Source organism: Pteropus medius, unplaced genomic scaffold (assembly GCF_902729225.1).
Source record: "Pteropus medius unplaced genomic scaffold, Ma_sr-lr_union100, whole genome shotgun sequence".
Taxonomy (NCBI): domain Eukaryota; kingdom Metazoa; phylum Chordata; class Mammalia; order Chiroptera; family Pteropodidae; genus Pteropus; species Pteropus medius.
In genome coordinates, this window is record NW_024354502.1 from 26,137,814 (window position 1) to 26,157,464 (window position 19,651).

The 19,651-nt window shown below is 39.5% G+C and overlaps 1 protein-coding gene and 1 pseudogene across 2 annotated transcripts in view; both read left to right on the forward strand.

Annotated features, from left to right (window-relative positions):
- UNC5D (unc-5 netrin receptor D) overlaps window positions 1-19,651 on the forward strand; it is a 480,798-nt gene that overhangs the window by 291,525 nt on the left and 169,622 nt on the right. For both annotated transcript variants that reach the window (XM_039853533.1, XM_039853535.1), the window contains exon 4: window positions 182-285. In XM_039853533.1, the coding sequence (XP_039709467.1) occupies window positions 182-285 (104 nt within the window). The remainder of the gene's footprint in view (window positions 1-181; window positions 286-19,651) is intronic.
- Window positions 5,812-5,931, forward strand: LOC120595870 (uncharacterized; annotated as a pseudogene).

Consider the following 19,651-nt stretch of genomic DNA (forward strand, 5'->3'; position numbering starts at 1 on the left):
TTTAAACGAGCTTGTGCATATTTGGGGAAATAATTCTTTTATTGTGGAACTTCTGAAACAAGTGACTTTTTTGTGTGTATATAGGTTATGACAGTAAGCACGCTATTTTATTGTATTTGGAGCAAATGTGAATAATTCTGGCCCTGGAGCAAAGTGTCATACTTCTCACACTTCTCTGCAGATTTACGGAAGAACTTTGAACAAGATCCGCAGGGGAGGGAGGTTCCCATTGAAGGCATGATCGTGCTGCACTGCCGCCCACCGGAGGGAGTCCCTGCTGCTGAGGTAAGACAGACTCTTGGGACCTGGCCTGTTCCCAAGAGTGGGGCAGAGTCCTGTGTGGTCATACATGAAGTGAAAGAGCCACTGTCTGGCATTCTTGTTGTCTGGACTCAGCTGATAAAGATGATGAGGAAATTGTGAAGGAAGGAAGTTGGAAGAGCACATTGGCTCCTGTCTACTTTCTTGTTGACACTGAGCTCTTGCTAGGCAGCCTGAATAGGATTTGGTCTGTGTTCTTGCTTTCGGTGACCTCAGATCACGCAGGTGGCATCTTCTGTGTTCTCAGTCAGTTACCTTGGGCATTCTGATATGCACGTGGCTTATGGATCAATCTGAGCTCAAGCAAACGAAGTCATGTAAGTGCCCAGAGAAGGAGGGACGGCCCTAGTGTTAAGTGCAGTGGTGTTTGCACTTACTCATTCTTCATGGGACACACATTCAGTGAGCACTTATTATGTGTTAGGCACTGTGCTGGCATGAGGAATAGAAAAAGTGGTGAAGCCACTTTGGTGAAGTGGTGAAGTCTTTGATCTGTTATCCTTTCTTCACAGTGAGGCATCTAGAATGCAGAGTCACTGGATTCTGGATTTTTTATTCCTTGAGTGTTTTCTAGATCTTCTGCCATAATATCAGACTATAATTGTCAGTAATAGGACACAGTGGTAATAGAGAAGGCTTTCTAAATCTTCCAGTCACCATTAAAAGATGTTCTGATAGACCTGTCATACAGTTATTAAGATAGTATTGGCAGGAGGGTGGGAAACTCAGAAGTATAAGGAACGCTTAGTAAACGTAGGCCTGAGTTAAGCAGTAGGATAGTCCAGTTGTGGCTCTTCTCTGGGAAGCTAGGAAACTGTCCTTAGAGCTATAGTTTATTCACTGAGAAGTAGAAGTGTTGAAAACAAAACAAAACAAAGCAACAGGAGACTCTGCTTCACATTTTAGCTAAAATTGCTGTGGGATTTCGTCGTTGGAAGAACAAAGGAGTGGAGAAAATAAAAGGGAATGAAAAGGCACACACGCTTGCATATTTAGACAGAAAACGTGCTGGGTGGACACTATTCAAAGCTCAAATGGTTCACAGAAATGGAGTAAACGGACTTGAAAATTAAAGTGCATTCTATGCATGATATGAAATGATTAGAAAGGAAAACCCTTATTTTTTAGATTTTTTTTTAATGTAAAACAAAAAGATACTTGATTTTTTTTTGTTGTTGTTTTGTTTTGTTTTGCTGCCACCTTTTTCCTTCCAGAGTGAGCTCTAGTTTCCTGAGCAGGGGCTGACAGGCAGCAGGGCGTTCAGTGCACAGGTAAATGTGTCAGTCTCATTTAGGACACCCCGAGAGCTCCTGGGAGTCTAATTTGGGTATCAGCAGTTCACTGCATTTGCTACCCATCTCTCAAAATCCCAATTTAAAATGTTTCATACATAAAAATGCCTCACCTATGTCGTATGGCCAGGCTTCCTTCCAAGCCTGTGCTGGGTCACCACCTTCAGCTTTGGCTGCATATGAGAAGAGTGAAGTGGAGAGGAAGGTCACGTTTTATTAGCTGTCTGCTTGTGGGAACCTAATGTGTTTTAGATGTCTAGTAATCATTTTTACAGTTGGAAGAGAACTTTGATATTTACCTGGCATAGCCTTTGCGTTTTAGAGGCAAGGAAACATGCTCAGATCAATGACCTACTAGAAGTCTTGCAGCCATTTAAAGTCTAACTCTATTCAAAATCTTTCAAAAATTCCCCAGATCACTTGGGATATAAGTCTCTGTTCTTTTGGTGCCTTACATGATCCAAAATAATTTGTCCCACTGTTACCTCCGACCTCATCTGCTACTCTGCATCTGACCCCCTTGCAGCCACACTGGCCTCCTCACTGTTCCTCAGCTGCACCGGCCACGTTTACACTTCAGGGCCTTTGTACACAAGGGCCCCGCTGCTAGAACGCTCTTCCCCAGCTATCGCTTCATCTCTTCCTTTTGGGCGGGCTCAAGTGTCACCTGCTCCACGAGGCCTGCTCTGGACACTTTGTTGGAAGTGTGACCTCCTCACCCCACATACAGACATTTAAACTCCACTCTCTGCTTCATATTTTCTCCTTAGCTCTTATCACAAACACACTATTATATTTACTTAGCTTATTTTCTGTCTATTCCACTAGAATTTAAGCTCCATGAAGGATATTTTATTTTTTCTATCGCTGTATCCCCAGAACATAAAACACTGCTTCTCATATCCAGATGCCCAATAAATATTTGTTGGCTATGAATAAAAAACTAGTTTCCTGCCTATATTGATGAATATTTGGGGTAATATCAGGACCTTCCCCAGACAGAACTGTGAAACCCATTAGACTTTTGGGTTTTTTTTTTTGGTCTTCCATTCCATTCTAACAGGTGAATAAAACATTCTCCACCTGCTCTTTGAAGACATACATACATACATATACACATGTATACATACATACATACATGAGAAGGGAAAAGGATGTGCATTCTGGTAAGATAATAACCAAAAGGAAGATATACCTTGGTGTGTAAATGCATCTATGAGTATGCATGCATGCATACACACACCCATACCCACACCCACAGCTCCCCATATATACATGTACAACACAGCCACCCACACGTATTGAAGCATCTTTTTAGACACTGTGGGGGATTTAGGGATTATAAACCTCTAGGAAGTAAGAAGCATTCTTCTTTGTTCAACTTCTTGGGAAAGGCTAAACTTGGCTTCAAGCTAGGAAACATCTCTGTGCACATCCCTCCATATTCTTGCCCCTGTTCTTGAAGGCAAATCAGTTCTGCCTGATAACTAAATTCATTTTCTATCTTCATTTGCTTCTGATGTTGCTTTCATCTGTAACCACAAGAGCGGAACAGGATATGATAAACTTACAATGGCCACACAAACCAGTTAGTGGAAAAATATTTGGGAGATTTGTTGAACAGGGGAGGAGGGAACCCAATACAGATGTATCAGAAAGAAAGTATATTTTCTTTTCTGGTACCTACCCTCTGCCAGATTTGCAAACTGTAAGTATTCACTTCCTATATTAGTTTCTTGGGGCTGCTGTGACAAATTACTACAAACCAGGTAGCCTAAAACAACAACAACAACAAAAATGTATTCTCTTACAGTTTTGGAGGCTAGAAATCAGAAATCAGGATGTAGGCAGGATTAGTTCTTCCTGTGGGCTCTAGAGAACAATTTGTTCCATGCTTCTCTCCCAGCTTATGGCAGTTTTTGGCAATGCTTGGTGTCCCTTGGCTTGTAGACACATCACTCCAGTCTCTGCCTTGGTCTTCATGTGGTATTCTCTGCTCTGTGTCTCTGTATGTCTGAATGTCCCTCTTGTAAGGACATGAGTCATTGGTTGAGGGCCAACCCTAATCTAGTATGGCCTCATGTTAGTATTCTGGGTCACAGTACATCTGCAAAGATGCTATTTTCCAATTAGCTCACATGCACAGGCTCCACGTGGACATGAAATTGGAGGGAGATCAAATCCACCTCAATACACTTCACATTCTCCCTTTGACATCATATCACTCTTTCATTTTAATCACGTGTAAGTTTTAGGAATAAATTTTAGAGTCAGGCTGGCTAAAATTAGCAGGCCATTCTTAGGAGCAACTGGGACTATAGGATGGTTTAAAACAGAAATGCTGAAGTGGGAAAAGAAAAAAAAGCTTTGTTTTCTACATTTGTATGGTAGATAGATATGGAGAGTGTTTCAGCCTCATTGTGGGTTAATGAGCTATTATGGGGCCCTAACAAGCATTTATAGCATCATCGTAAGGCAGAGAAGCATCCCAGTTCCAAACACTTGAGTTATTTTAGAATTTCACTTATTTATGAGTTGGCACTACTTATATCTCTACACCAATATTTACAACTCTTTTACTTTCCGCAGTAGCTTACACAGTAGTTATTACCACCATCATCTGTGTTTTTATGGAAGGGAAGGCAGAATGAAAGCAAAAAGCTGAGAGAAAGAGAAGGCTAGGGAAGAAAAGTGAAAATACTCATTACCTCCCACAGTCAAGGTTTCCTGGGGTGGAGATATCTGCCAAGGCCTGTTGCATGGTCTTCGGATTTCAAGGAGTGTATCTTTGTATTTACTGTCTGCACAGCCATGAGGGGATCCTACAGTTAATGACTCTTCTGTCTGACAGTAATTAGGAACTGTGATTAGAAATCGATCAGTTATGTAATCGTCACTGTGAAATATCAGTTATCTTCACTGAGCAGGCCATGTTCCACTCTCTTCACTGCACCGCTTGATTCCCTCTTCGGCCACTTCCTGTGGGGCCCAAGGGATCATCACTGGAAGGGGTTGTGGCTGGAGGGCCTTTGGTCTTGTCCTACGGTGGTGTAGGAAACCTTGGCACAATGAAAGACAACCTGGGGCAAGTCCAAGTCTCGTGTTCATAAGATGCATACAATTGTCTTCTCTTTGTAAGAAAGAACTTTTTGGCAACTAACGAATCTATATGACCAGAGAAGGGGGTTTGTATAACAATAGAAAGAGCTACCGTTATGGAATGCCCCCAGTTGCTGTGTACTGTGTGAAATGGTTTCTCCTTTCTCATTAATTTTGCAAAAGACTGCTGTGAGATGCTGGAAAGCTATCAGTGTTTTCACATCCATCTTACAGGCTCTCAAATCACTAAGAAGCAATCCAACCTAAAAGCTCAGGTCTTTCCTTTCTCTAATACTTTTTGTTTTTAATTAGACTGTGGTTTTAGTTAGTGTTCCCAGCCTTTTTGAAACTTGGGAGCCCCTAGGCCAGTGATAGCATATTGCTATGTTGCCTGATAGTCCACCCTTAGAAGTAGAGTTTTTTAGATTAAAATCTCTTCTAGCTAATATTGCTAACCCTAAATATACTCAATTCTGTTTCTTTGTTGGAAATGGATAATCGGGTGATTAAACTAGGAGCACAGCACTGAGAATAAAAGCTTTGGGAACTGAGGGGAGCAGGGCGCCTGCAGCAGGACTTCCGAGGAGGCTCTGTACTCCCAAGGGCCAGGAGACTGGGTTTGATGCTATTCTAGGAGATAGGAGGATATAGCGTGTCTAAACTCAACAGGGAGGAGGCTATGAAAGAAGAACAGGGAGCCTATAAAAGAGGTGAAAGGAGTAAGAGTAATCTCAACATCATTACAATTTTCCTACGTTTGGCCCTAGCCCTGACATATCTCGTTGTCATGAAGAGCCCTACGTATATTCTGATAAGTGCATACTGATGTCTATATTGGAGTGTTCTCTCCCCTGGTATACATCAGTGGGGTAGGAAAATGGTGTTAACAGAACTGATGGTTGTTAGTGTGGCACATGGGGGAAAATATGAACTTTGGAGTCATACAGATCCACGGTCAAACCCTGACTAGCACTTCCTAACTCTACGACCTCTAGCAATTTGCTAGGCACCCTGAACTTGCAATTTCCTAATCTGAAAATGGGAACAGTACTTTCTTTGTAAGATTTCTGTGAGGCTATGAGAAGAATATGCAAAACAGGTCTATAGCCATGCTACCCTAAATGTGCCTAAATCCCAGCTGATCTCGGAAGCTAAGCAGGGTTGGGCCTGGATAGTACTTGGGTGGGAGACCACCCAGGCATACCAGGTGCTGTAGGTATTTAGAAAAAAAAAAAAGAATATGAAAACATTTAGCACAGTTTCTGTTTTAAATGTTTTAAATAGTAGAGATTATTGTGATTTCTGTTCTTCCTCTTTCTCTTCCTCTTTTCTAAAGCTTCATGAGTCTTTGATTCTCAAAGAAAGGTGAGGGGCTCTATTATGGTTGGGGAATCAGATTAAAACTGAAACTCTTGCAATGTCTAACACATTTTCAGCTCCATGAGGAAGTAGGATGCTAAAGCTATCCCTCCTCATGCCCGGCTGCCATGAGCTCTGCTCCCCAGCCTGTGCCCTCATTTTTTTCCCTTCAGGTTCTTCAAAAGACAAAGACATTCTCCAAAAAGCTGCCTACTTCCCTCTCTTGTAATCTATCACGTGGAGGAAATAAATGGTTATTGACAGAAGCTGGTGCCTATCAATGTGTGTTTACCTTATTTGCCCCATTAGAGAGTCTTGTATGGTATTATTGTTAGTAAAAACACGTTTCAAAAAGTAATACGTGAATTTGAGGAGTCTCACCACACTGATTTAGACACCAGTTTGGATGAAATAATAGGTCATGCACTTTTTCCAAAATACCTGAAATGTGAACAGACAATAATATAATCTTTTCTAAACTCTGTGAGCTCATCCTGTGGCTAGACATATTAGAATATATTTTCCACTGCAGTTACTTTTAACCTTAACCTTGGGGCAGTTCTAAGTTAAAATAGCAACTTCAGTGTTCGACGCTTATTGTTTAGCTAAAACCAATTTTCTCTCTTCAAAACAATTTGTTATCCCACACTGCACTATTTTATACTCCCCAATTAAATGGAAAATCTATCTTTCATAAAAGTTAGAAATTATGTCCAATGAAAATCTGACATTTTAATGGTTTTCCACAGATTAAAATTGTAGAGTTCTCAATAAACCCTGATTTACTGATGTTGGCTGTTAAATGGTTATTGCTGTTAATAAAGCTTGTAAATCTTAACAGGTTATTTTTGCCGTGGACAATAAAACTTGCCATAAAGGCTTAGTGTCTAAGGCTAATTCTGCTCTCATCAAGGTAAACAGCCTACTCAAAATAATTCAGTGTCTTTGAGAATTAAGGCCCCAAAGCTAAGCAACGGACACAATCTAGACTTGTGGTTAGGCCCCACTAGTCAGGTGTTCTCACACAAGATAGGATGGAGAAATGAGCAGCATAAGGAGGTATTTGTGTGGAAACCCTTCTCTGGAGAGGATGGCGGTTGAGATGCCAGGTTTTAGGGGTGGCTAGAGGAACGGGCATCTCTCCCAAGTCTCAGGGTTGTGAGCCATGTTGTGTTTTAAGAATTGCGAGGGTGTTGCTAAGTGACTGTCCCTTTCCCTGCGATGTCGTTGGACATCGTTTCCAGCTGGGTGGCAGCCTGGCCCTTTGTCCTTCCTGGAGGTTCTGAGCACTTTTATTCTCTTTAATAAAGTCCTTTCCTGCATAAATAAGCTAGAACAGAGTTTGTTGTGCGCAATTAAGGATCCTGCCCATAACAGTGCATGTGCCATGTCTTCCTACTTGATGCCTTTGACCAATATCTAAAAATGGCCATTGGAACAATACAAGTCACTCTGCTGAAGGCCATTTGTGAGATATTAATCTGTTTTTCTCCATCTGTAAAATAAGCAAGGGAACTAGAAAGCTCCTAAGGCCCCTTCCATATCTCTAATTTGTTCCTGATGATAAACAATAGAATCTGCATACTATCTATGACTCATTTTAATAATTCTGCCCAGACTGGTGCCAGACAGTTTTCAGGTCGGAAGTTCTTTGCCCTTCTTCCCTGTGAGGGTATTCTTAATGAAAGGTTCATTTGTTTCAAATGTGTTCATTGGCATAAAACCCAGAGAGAATCTTATGACATTGAACTGTTTAATACAAGAATCACTAGACTATTGTGTTTAACCTCAATCAAACAGACTATGAAATGAGGATTTTATTTAAAAAATAAGGCTCTTAATAATTCACTAGAGCAATGTTAAGTGAGGTGCCCAAGTTCTGAAGCAATGAACCTCAGGTATAAATAATTAATCTAATTTGGTGCAGCCAAAGCAGGGAGAATATCTAATAGTCCAGATAAACTTGGCTTTGAGGAGACTGACAATGAAGACCTTTGCAGAAAGCCACATTTGATTAGAATGTATAATATTGTAATAGAAACCTAATGGACTCTTAAGAAAAGAGAATGTTGAATTGGTTAAATACTAGTAATTAAGTGCCAGTAAATTACTTCTCTTAAAACATATCAAAAAAAAAAAAAAAAAATTGCTAGCGTAAGGTAGATGGGAAATGAGGTTAATATAAGTCATTTAAAAAGTGTATGTCTCCAGCCCAAATACCATTGTCATTAATACTGGTCTTTAAGTAAATTTTGTTAGTGTGTTGACTTTTACCACATCTTTATCTGGGAAGCTCTGTTTCCTTAGGAAGGAAAGGATAGAAAGCATCTAAAGTTCCTAATTTGTATTGCTTTTCATTCCTGTTCTGTATTCCTGGAGGGAGTGAAACATGGAAGAGAGAATTACAGTAGCCACTCCTTATCTACTGTTTCACTTTCTGTGATTTTAGTTACCCATGGTCAACCATGGTTCAAAAATATTAAATGGAAAATTCCAGAAATAAGCAATTCATAAGTTTTCAATTCGGGGGCAATCTGAGTGGCTCACTTTGTCACATATACAGGCATTGTATCATGCCACATCATCACAAGAAGTAGAAGGATGAGTATAGTACAGTAAGACATTTAGAGAGATCATATTCACATACCTTTTATTACAGTATATATTTAAAATTGTTGTAGTCTATTATTATCGTTAATATCTTACTGTGCCTAATTTATAAATTAAACTTTATCATAGGTATGTATATATAGGAAAAAAAACAGTGTCTACAAGGTATGAGACTACCTTTGGTTTCAAGCATCCACTAGGGGTCTTGGAAAGTATCCCCCACAGATAAGGGGAGACTGCTGGACACTTTTCAAAGCCAAGGATAGAGACCCAAGATGAGATTACTAAGATTGCTTAGTTGCTGATCTTGCTTCCTCTTTCCTTTTTCTCTATAATCTGCTAGGTCATCTTTACACAATCCACCTTCTTTCTTCCCAGGGACTACTCTCTATGTTACTTACAGTCCTTTCTCTGTGTCATCTTTATTTCTCATTGTTTAGAATGTCCTTGACCTCCTCCACCTGTACTTTACAATGTCTTGGAGGATGTTTTTAAACCTAACCAGCCTTTGCCTTCTTCCCGGGCCATCCCAGCTGACACTGATCTCTCTTTCTTAGAAATACCTGATTTAATTGATGTGGACTTCTCAAAATTGGACAATTTTTTTTTCCATCCCTCTGAACTCATAGCGTATTTCTTTGAACCTTTTTTATATTCACTTTTTAAATTCTTATTGTATTTAACTTTTCATGATTGTGTGTCATATTTACTCAAGATAATTTCCTTCAAGATAAGCAATGCAAATTATACTTTCAGTATCCTTTCTCACCCTTCGTAGCAGGTAACACAAATTCACCAGGGAATAGAGTAGATGTCTAAGAAACATTTGTGACTTAGTGGATGAACATTTGCAGATTGCTGTGAGTACACATAATAATAAACTCTTAAATTTAAATGATTACTTTAAAATTTACAAAGACTTTCACATATATTGACTCATTTGATCCTTAAAGCTACCACTTGTGGGTAGGCTAATATAGCAATATCTCTGTTTTGTAGAATCATTTCTTTTATGTATAAATTCATGAAGGAACTACTATATAGCTAACATTCATTGCATATGTATTCTATGCCAGGCACTGTTCACTGAATCCTCTCAACTCTCTGAGGTAGGTGCTAATAATATACCAGTTTTATAAATAAGGAAACTGAGGTACAGAGAGATCAAATAGCTCCCTCGAGGGTACAGTTACTGAATGATTGAGTCCGTAATTTAGCCCAGGCAGCATAGCTTCCCAGCCTATTCTCTTAAACTCTCCCTGATGAAGCTTTTTTATCTGTTGGAGATTGCATGCTGAGCACAAGCAGAGTCATGTCTATTCCTAACTAGCCCACCAGCTTATGTCATGCATATATGGCTAAGAGTGTTAGGATAAGAGAATGGCATATATGAATGTGTACCGGTGTATGCGCACACATGCATGCCTACTGCTTCTCCTCTGTTTTCTTGCTCAGTCTACGATTCCAGGTCTGAGCCTTATTGTTCCCCAATTGCAATCAAACCTTGTATTTGATGACATTGGAATTTGCATTGTGTTGAAGTTCTAGAGATTATTTGGCAGAGTTGCTCGGTGCCAGTGATGACTTTGAACAGCCTTTGATGGGATGGAGAAACACTGTCAACAAATTATGCCTTTATCTTTCTCTGTCTCTTCCCTCATTTTTTTTTTTCTGGCAGGAAATTATACCCTTTATCCTTTCAAAGATATAAAATTGTCATATTGTGCTTAAGGTTTCTCAAATTGGGAGAAGATGCAAATGGATCAAGAGGGAAGGCAGTTTGGAGGAAATTTGGAAGGCTAGCAATCAATCAATCAATAGTAAAAATGTAAAGAAAAACCCATAAGAAAAGGAAATGTATGAGTTCTAAATTAACATAATGAAGGCATAGAGCTATATCTCTGTCCTGTGCCTCCTTACACAGTTTAGCAGCAATAAACAGTCTTTATATCTTGAATTATGCAGGAGAAAAAGCAGTCTGGGAGGCCTCCACATAAAGAGCTGCAGTTCTGTAATTCAGCAGGAATGCTTCATGGGCACGAAGCAAGAACTCCATCCCAGTCCTGCTGAGGCAGCATGGATTTTAATGTTTCTAGGAAGCACGCCACACACCAGCCTGATTCACTTAGCAACTGTAGACTGCCTTTGTTTTTTGGGCATAACTTATTAAAACAGAAACAAACAACCACAACCACTCCATTAGCAGCTTCTTCTGGTAATCTTTTGCCGTGATTCCCAAATCCTAAGTGCTGCCCGTATAGCCTATAGGAGAAGAAATGCCATCGTCTGTAATGCTTTTGCTTTTTGTGAACTGTGGGCAACTTCACAATAACCACAGGCTAATTTTTTACAGAACTGCTAGTAAAATAGAGCGTGCCCATTTCTCCTTCATGGGGTAGTTTAGAGACCTGCAGAATAAGCATCCGCCTACAGGTACTATTGAGATACACCCAGCTGATCTTATTGCAGTTTAGCTTCACTTCCAGAATCTGTGGCCTCTTTCCTTGTGCTGCATAGCTCTGAAGCTTCTCCACTCTGTAAAAATCTTAAAGAGCTGTGCCCTTTTCTTGGAGCCACTTTAAATTCGGCAAAGTACATTGAGCGAATGAGTGATTTATTGAAACTCCCAGAGCTTGAGTTTGTATAAATTGCAGTGGCTCCCACACCAAAGATTACAGGCACACCACCCTAGCTTAGCAGCTGCACAGCTCACATCTACACATAACTCAGTTTCACTTGGTTATATCAGTTAAGCTTCCAAGAAAAACATCCAACATTCTGAGCCGAACAGCTGATAATCCCCTGCTGTGGTGAATTTTGATTTAAATATAACTGAATCTCTCTTGGCTCTGGCTTAACTGAATTGGAACTGTTCTTTTAATTGTTGATTCAGTATTGGCTTACAGATCTGGCTGTCAATCCTCCCAACAGAGTCTCTCTATAGATGTGTTTATTAATCATGTGTGCTATTCCTCACCCTGCACAGACTGCCAGCACTGGACCTTGCTAGTTACAAAGTGATGGTTTAAACCTTGATTTCTGTGTGCAGGAGGTGTCAGACTGACGATTCATGTGCTGGCTCAACAGTATCATTTAGAGATCACCTTCAGGAGGCAGCTTTGGCATCCCTATGCAGGGAAACAGAAGAACAGATCTGCATAATACTACCAAAATTTGACAGGAGCAGTCACTGTGGTGCATCAGTTATGTGCGAGGCTCCGAGTTCAGTTTAATCTTTCATCATCGTCATCTATGTATAGTAGATGTTCCTTATTCACGGTTTATAATTTCTGTGGTTTCATTTACCCATGGTTAATCCCAGTGTGACAATATTAAATGGAAAATTCCATAAATAAACAATCATAAGTTTAATTGCATGCCATTCTGAGTAGCGTATCTGCCCTGTAGATGCTCCCTGCCTGTTAGTCACGCAGTAGTCATCTTGGTGTCATGATATCGCAGTGCTTATGGTCAAGAAACCCATATTTTAATTAATTATGTGACCAAAGTGCAAAAGTGGTTATTATATTGGCAATCCAGGTATGCTAAAGAGAAGCTGTAAAGTGCTTCCTTTAAGTAAAGGTACGTACATATAGGAAAAAACATAGTATATATGTATTTGGTACTATCCATGTTTTTAGGCATCCACTGGGAATCTTGGAACGTATCCGCCATGGATAAGCGGGGACAGCCGTACTACTTGAAATGCCTTAGTTACAATATCTGGGTATCTTTGGAAGGAGTAAAATATTACATGGTAATGAACATTGTACCTTTTGCCTGGAAAAATCTTTCTCTCTGATAGCCAGAGAATTCACATTCTCATTTTTAATTAAACCATTCAAACAATAAGCAGTATGAATTGGCACTAGAGAGGGGTAATCATAATGAGAGATAAAGAGGAAAACAAAGCTAATGGGGAGTAAAGACTTTAAAGTAGATAGGAGCTGATAAATACCGGGTTGTGTTTATATGTCATTTCATTCAATATTGTGATCTGCCAAGATGATAGAATCTTCGTTCATGACCATTAGTCACCATATATTGAGGACCACATGTCAGGCCCTCTGCTGCACTACCACATGTCATCGTATTCCATTCTTTCAGCTGAGTTAGGTACAGTTATCACATTTTACAGATGTGGAAATTGAGGCTTAGATTAATTAAGTAACTTCCCCCAAAGACTCTCAGACAGTAAGTGGCCTAGTTCCCTTTGATTTCAAAGCCCAAATCTTGAGACCACCCTACAGTGTCTGTTATTTACCGTATGCTGTGAACTTGCTAAGGGAGGGAATAGACAATATAGCAAGGGTGTATCTGATTTCAGTGCTGAATCCTTTCTGTCGTATCGCACTACCCACCCGTTGATGTCTGGTCATCTTTTGCTGTGCCTGATATCAGAGCATGACTTAAAGACAATTCGTGGACAGTCTCTTGCTTGGTATAAGACAGCTTTAATCTCTTACTACTTTAACAGATAGCTTCTCTGCCTCAAGGCATACAGTGATAAATGAGACAAGGTCTCTATTCCTGCCAAGCTCAAGCAGTCAGTAAATGAAATAAATATATAAATAACTAAAACAGAGTGCGATATTTATAATGATAACAATACTAAAACCGAAGGGGCATGATTATTTCTGTTGGCCAGAACGGTTATCCAAGACCTTACAGAGTATAATTTCCACACAGGTTTTTGAGGGATGAATACAAGATCATTGTGGTTGAAATTACAAAGAACATTTGGCATAAGATCAGCATGGTCAAAGCACATAGATATGAAACAGCACGGTTGGCCAGGAAATACAGTTAGTTTGATTTTGAGAGAGCCTAAAGAACAAGTGGGAGACTTGCTGGAGTAGAGACTCTAGGAGGGTAGACAGTGCCCAGATCACAGAAAGCTTTGTTTGCCATCCTGAAAAACTTTGATTTTTTTTTTGCTCATAGGTGATAGGGAGCCACTGAAGGTTTGGAATCATAAATGAGACACCAGATTTGTTTTTTTCAATGTCCATATTATTTTTTAGTTCAAGGACCCAGTACTTAGGTTGCAACGGGAAAGCCTATAGGATGTTATAAATATGTATGTCTCTTTGCCACTGTTGGAACTAACTTTTTAAACACTATTTATTTGTAAATAATTTCAAGCTTGCAGAAAAGTCCCAAGAATCAGAATAAGAAATCCACAGCAGAGGCCTATACTTTTAATAGTCCCCTGCTGTGACCAACATACCTGCCTCCATCAACACAGAAAGAAGCAGGCCTGTCTTTCTAAGCCCTCTTGTCCTTTCTGCTGCAGGGGTCACTCCAAGCTGGCTGGAGGAAGTGTAGACAATGTAGACGTTTGTGTTCACCAGCCTCGATGTCACTGCTATCGAACAACGTGGCCTTGACTCACTCTGTTCACTCCACCGCTTACCTAATGGGTGCCCTTCTCTTCTCTGATTCAGAACAAAGGTAGCTGCCGAAGGGAGGGGTCAAGGATCTTTCTGTCATTAGATGCCCCCGTACCAGCCCTTTACCTCTGTATGCAGCATGGACTTCCCAACTATTTGACAAAGCCTTTGAAGGTTTCCTTCGCCTCCTTTGTACTTGCTCCACATTTTCCTTGATAAGTGCTGAGATCTTTCTATTCACCAGTGACTCTGAGTCCATTAGAGGCCTGTGTGAAGCTGTGGCTTTTAGGGCTGTATAACAAGTCGTTTGGGTATTTCACTAAAGCCGGGGTTCAGGCAGACAAAGGACAGTGGAGTGTTGTCATTATTGTTTCCAAGAGGCAAGATATTTTCATCCAGATAACATAGATATCCTCTCAAAGGTTCTTTGATACCACAGTTGTGGAAAGAGCTTTTGTTTTTTCCCAGATCACCTCTGCGATTCATTGTGTAAAGAGAGTTTCTCCTCTCCTCCTGCTCTTTCCCCATTGTCTCAGTTACCCTTTGCATTTGCTCTTACCCTGTACACATTTGTTCAGTTGGGCTTATTTAATCAAGGCTCCTTCACGCTATTATGGCTTACCTTATTTGCTGCATTTAAAGCACCGGGACCATTATTCCTTTCATTTGCCTGCTTTGAAGTCTGAAATTTCGCTCTAAATCACTTCTGTACCTGGGCCTAATCATGCTCTTAGTGGTTTTTTTATCTCCCAGTTTCCTTATTTCTGTTTCCTTCCTGGCTGCCAGAAGGCTCTATAGATCCTTGAGGCAACTGAGGACACTCTCTATCAAAGATAACCTTCTTCCTTTTTCTGCTACTTTCCAGTTAATACTTAACTCTGACGCGAGACTCGAGGGAACATAAGACAGAGGAGGGGTTGTCAACATCGACACTATTGACATTTGAGGCCTGATTCCCCTTTGTTATGGGGGCTGCCCTGTTCGGTATAGGATGTTTCGTAGCATCCTTGGCATCTTCATTAGAGGATAGTAGTAGCACCTCCACCCTCACATCCCAGTTGTGACAACCAAAAATATCTCCAAACACTGCCAAATAACACCCCTCGCTGAGAATCCCTGAGACAGAATCTTTGCAGCCAGGTAACTTAGTTTCTCACTAAGATACTCTACATAATGTCTAATACAGTGGCTGCCATATAGCAGATTTCAATAATTTTTGTTGTTGTTGAATTGAGCCAGCATCAACAGATAGTTGTTAGCATATGCCCGCTGGCCTGTAATCACATCATAGGCATCATGTGCAACTATTCCATATTCATCTCTGCATAGCCAGCCCTTAGCAGAATACCTGGCATGTGATAGGCACTCAGAAAATATATGTTGAGGGAACGCGTAAATGAAAAGAGTAGGCAAAAAATTTCAACAAAAATTATGTTAAATTTTACTGATTAATCAAGGAGTTACCCGTATTGGGTGGCCATGAGCTCTGGACCGTGAAGCATGAAATGAATTTGTATAAGAGATGGGTAAAGAGGAAATCAGTATGAGAAACATGGTGAATCAGACAAATATATGTTCTCTTCCACAAAGAGTGGTCATTATCTAGACTGTACATCTATTCCTCAAATGGCCTGATTTGCTTCACATGAAAACACACACACGCGCGCAGCATAGCTGTAGACCTCACCCATGACCTTAAACTGGTGAGTCAAAAATACACATCATAGGTGAATGCACATCAGACCACCAGCCTTCAAAGAAAGTCACTTTAAAGTAGAGAGCCTGCTGAACCCCATATTTGAACCCCAAAAGATGCACAGTTGGGAATACAACATATTCCTGCAACATGTACCTCAATCTCTGCTTGGGTAGTCCCTTCATAACTCATGATATACACTATTTCGCAGCTCCAGTTGACATGAGTAGAGGAAATGTGACATATGGAAGGCAGGAGACCTACTTGAGAAGGTCTCCTTCTCAACGTCATCACTAGGAAAGTTACAATCCCTTAGAATTTATTGTATTTGTTTTTCTTTAAGTGGAGCTGTTGCTTTTTCTACTTGAAAGAGAAGGGGCTGGAAAAAACAATCTTGGTGGGGCCTTAAAATCCAAGGGAGGCATTATTTACTATAAATATATTATTTAAGAGCATGGGCCTTGCAGACAGGTAGAGTTCAATCCAAGTGCCTCCTTTTATTAGCTGTTTGATTTGGGGCTAATGCTATAATTTTTCTATACTTCAAGGTCCTCATATGCAAAATGGGATAATAATGCCTCATAAGGATGCCGTGCAGATTGATTTAAAAGAGATGGTACCGTTTACCTCAATTCCTATAATGTTTACACATAGCACAGTAGGTGGTTGTCGATTGTTATTAGTTGTATTTGGTAGATAATGAAATCTATTAACACTTCATTTCTTTATTTTACTATTCATCCATACCATACCATTGGCATGTTCAGGAAACTAATTCTGCCTGTATGCTATTCTCTCACTGTAATATGTTGACGCAAGGTCATGTGGAGGTTCGCATCCATTATTCTCTCTTCCTAAAACCATTTGGTCTAACTTCATCCCCGCTCCAATTACCCTAAAATAGTTTATTGTATTCCAGTCATGGCTAATGCATTCTTTCCAAACAGTCATGATGCCTTTTGGTCTTAGGGATGTAGCAACTGTTGGAGTCATGTTTTCTCAGTGACAAACACATTTACTTTCAAAGTAAAACAATGAAGAATGTGAACAACTTGATTTTGTCATAACAAGTGCTCTGTACCAGTCAAGGTGGAAGATCTAGAATCAATATGACTAATGGAGCTAAGCTCCAAGTGATAGAGTCAGCAAGCAGGATAAATTATCACTTCCCCCATGCCTCCTGGATGGTAATTTCTTCTCCGTGTCTGATGTGTGATAGCCGTCGTGTTCTCCACGGTGGCTGTCAGACCAATCACAAGCCAAGACTGGGAAGCACTTGGTCAATACGTCCAAGTACGTCAAGCTTTGAGTAATTTTGATGTTTGTTTTGTTCCCCTTATAACTTTCTTTGGCTGAGTAAGATCTCTCTCACTTTGAGCTCAGGAAGGAAGAATGTGTTGTAAGCACCTGAGGGATAACTTTATTTTATTTTTATTATTTGTTGTGATGACTTCATTATTCCCTTATGACTAACTTTTTCTCACCATCATTTTTCTACCTTTCTCTTTATTCAGCATTCTCTTCATTGGTTTTTCCATTTATTTATTCCAGCTGCATAGAAGTGTGTTGGCATTTCTCCTTGAGCGAAGGGCTCCCAGACATCTGGATTTCACAGTAAAATTGCTCCCCCCACGCTCCCTAAGAGGAGGAATTGGCTGTATGTTGCCAATTTTTAATTTTTTTCTCAGGGAAGGACATAATAACAAGACATAATAACAACCATTTGCCATAACCATTATTTCATTTAGAAAAGGACATTTAACAGCAACATGCAATCTCAGAATTATAAATTTTAAATAAATTTATCTTTATAATAAGTTTATTATTTTTTTTCTCATTTTTCCTCTACAAAACTTAAAAAAAAGTCATCTTAGATCATATCTTTCGTGAATGAATGCTACATGGCATCAACCCTCTTCACTAGTAGATTAGAGATAAGAACAGGGCATCTATAGTAGAAGCAACAATTGAAGATCTCTCTAGTTCTTTAATAAATTCCTCTGCATTATTCTAATTTTCAGGAATACCTTTTTTCACATTTTGTTATACCTTATTTCACATTTTGTTATGTTCTGCCCAGAATAAAAATATTTTACATTTTCATTAAAAGCTATAGTAGTAAATAAACTGTTGGAGTTTATATAGACATCCACGAGAACCTCCAGTGGAGCCTATGAAAGAACCAAATCCTGCATTAAACACTAGTGTTACATGAGTGAACGAGATTGGTCTTTACAACTGATATCATACATCTTTCGTCCACAGCACGCCTGATCTATGGTGATTGTTTTAGTTTTGACTGCACATTCATGCACCAAAGGCTTGAGCTTTGGAATCAACAGACAGGAATCCAAACCCTACTTCTGAAGATCACTGGCTGTATGATTCTGGACAATTTCCTCCCTCTAAGCTGTTTTCCTCTCTTACAGAAATAAAAGTGATGATAATGCCTACCTCCAGATGGTCCTAAGCTTTTAATTGAAGGAAGTATATAAGAATGACTAGTACATTATTTGGCACATAGCTTATGGGTCACAAATGCTTTCCCTTATTCTTTTTGATTTAACTGCAACCACTTTTTTAAAGGGAAACCTAAATGGGACATCATAAAAACATTCACGGTATCTCTCTAAATTAACTAATTGCTGTGGTTCTTCTCTCTCCTCAGTCAGCCAGCTGTCTTGACTCATATCCCATATATGTATTGGCCTACATAAACCTCCTTGTTAATTTATTCTTCAAATTTTCAATTACGGGAACATTAATTATTATTTATCACCACTTAATGATTGTAATCTACTACATGCTTATTTTGAGTGTGTGCATGTGTGTTTTAAGCCAACGGTCTATGAACTTCACCAGACTCTGGTAGCCTTTTATCAGTTTTCCGATATCACCCTTTCATTTCTGGCCCTGACTAGACATTCCATGGTGATGAGCTGTACAGCTGCTTTACTGACAAACATAAACTTCCCTTGATTTTTGAGTGTTCTGTAGAGCTTGGTACAGTCTTATAAAATATCTTTAAAACTCTATCACTTGAAAAAAATGTTAGAAATGTGCCTTATAGGTACTCTTTTATCAAATGTTTAACACAGGGTTTGGCATTTTAACAGGCTTCCCTCGATGTTCTCATGGATATCTACATAAACTCTGATGGGTTTATTTACTACTGTAGCTTTTAATGGAAATGTAAAATAATTCCTCTTCTGGGCAGGACTGATTTCATTGCAAACACATCAACAAAATGTGAAATCCACATAAAAAACAAAGTTGCAAGTATCACTAAAGCTGGGAGAGTCACTGCTGCATATTTTAGATGGGCTGGTGTATTTATGGTTCTTGTACACATACTGTAAAATGTAATGTGGCAGGATCGCTATATTGTAATAAAACAATGTGGTGCTTGCTGAAGAAAAAAAGGGGCTGGTGAATTATAGCAGTCATTGTACCTTGTTTCCCATTATTGAAAATGGAGTATGATTATTAAATGCGTGCAGTGTGCATTTTACACACTTAGTTATAGATCTTGGTTTTTATGTGTGCCTGGAATATCAATATTTGCTTTACTTTTAAGGAACATTAGTTACAAATACAATAAGTGTGTTTCATTTTTCATTGAAGACATACCGGCTTCAGTTCTCAAGTCAGACTGTGCAATATATGTCTCAATGATTATTGATCTAAAAACCCTTTTGAAAGTAAGCAAGACTGGTTTTGTAATAAGCAAGCACGGCTGCCGCTACTGCTCTCTGAAACCCATGAAACTAGAGTGTGTAGCAATAAATAAGAGTTTAATTAAATTGCTCCTTGGCAGATAGCAGGACTGTCTTTCAGCTTCAGTTTAGAACACGTGAGGTCTCTTTTTTCTCTTGATGTAT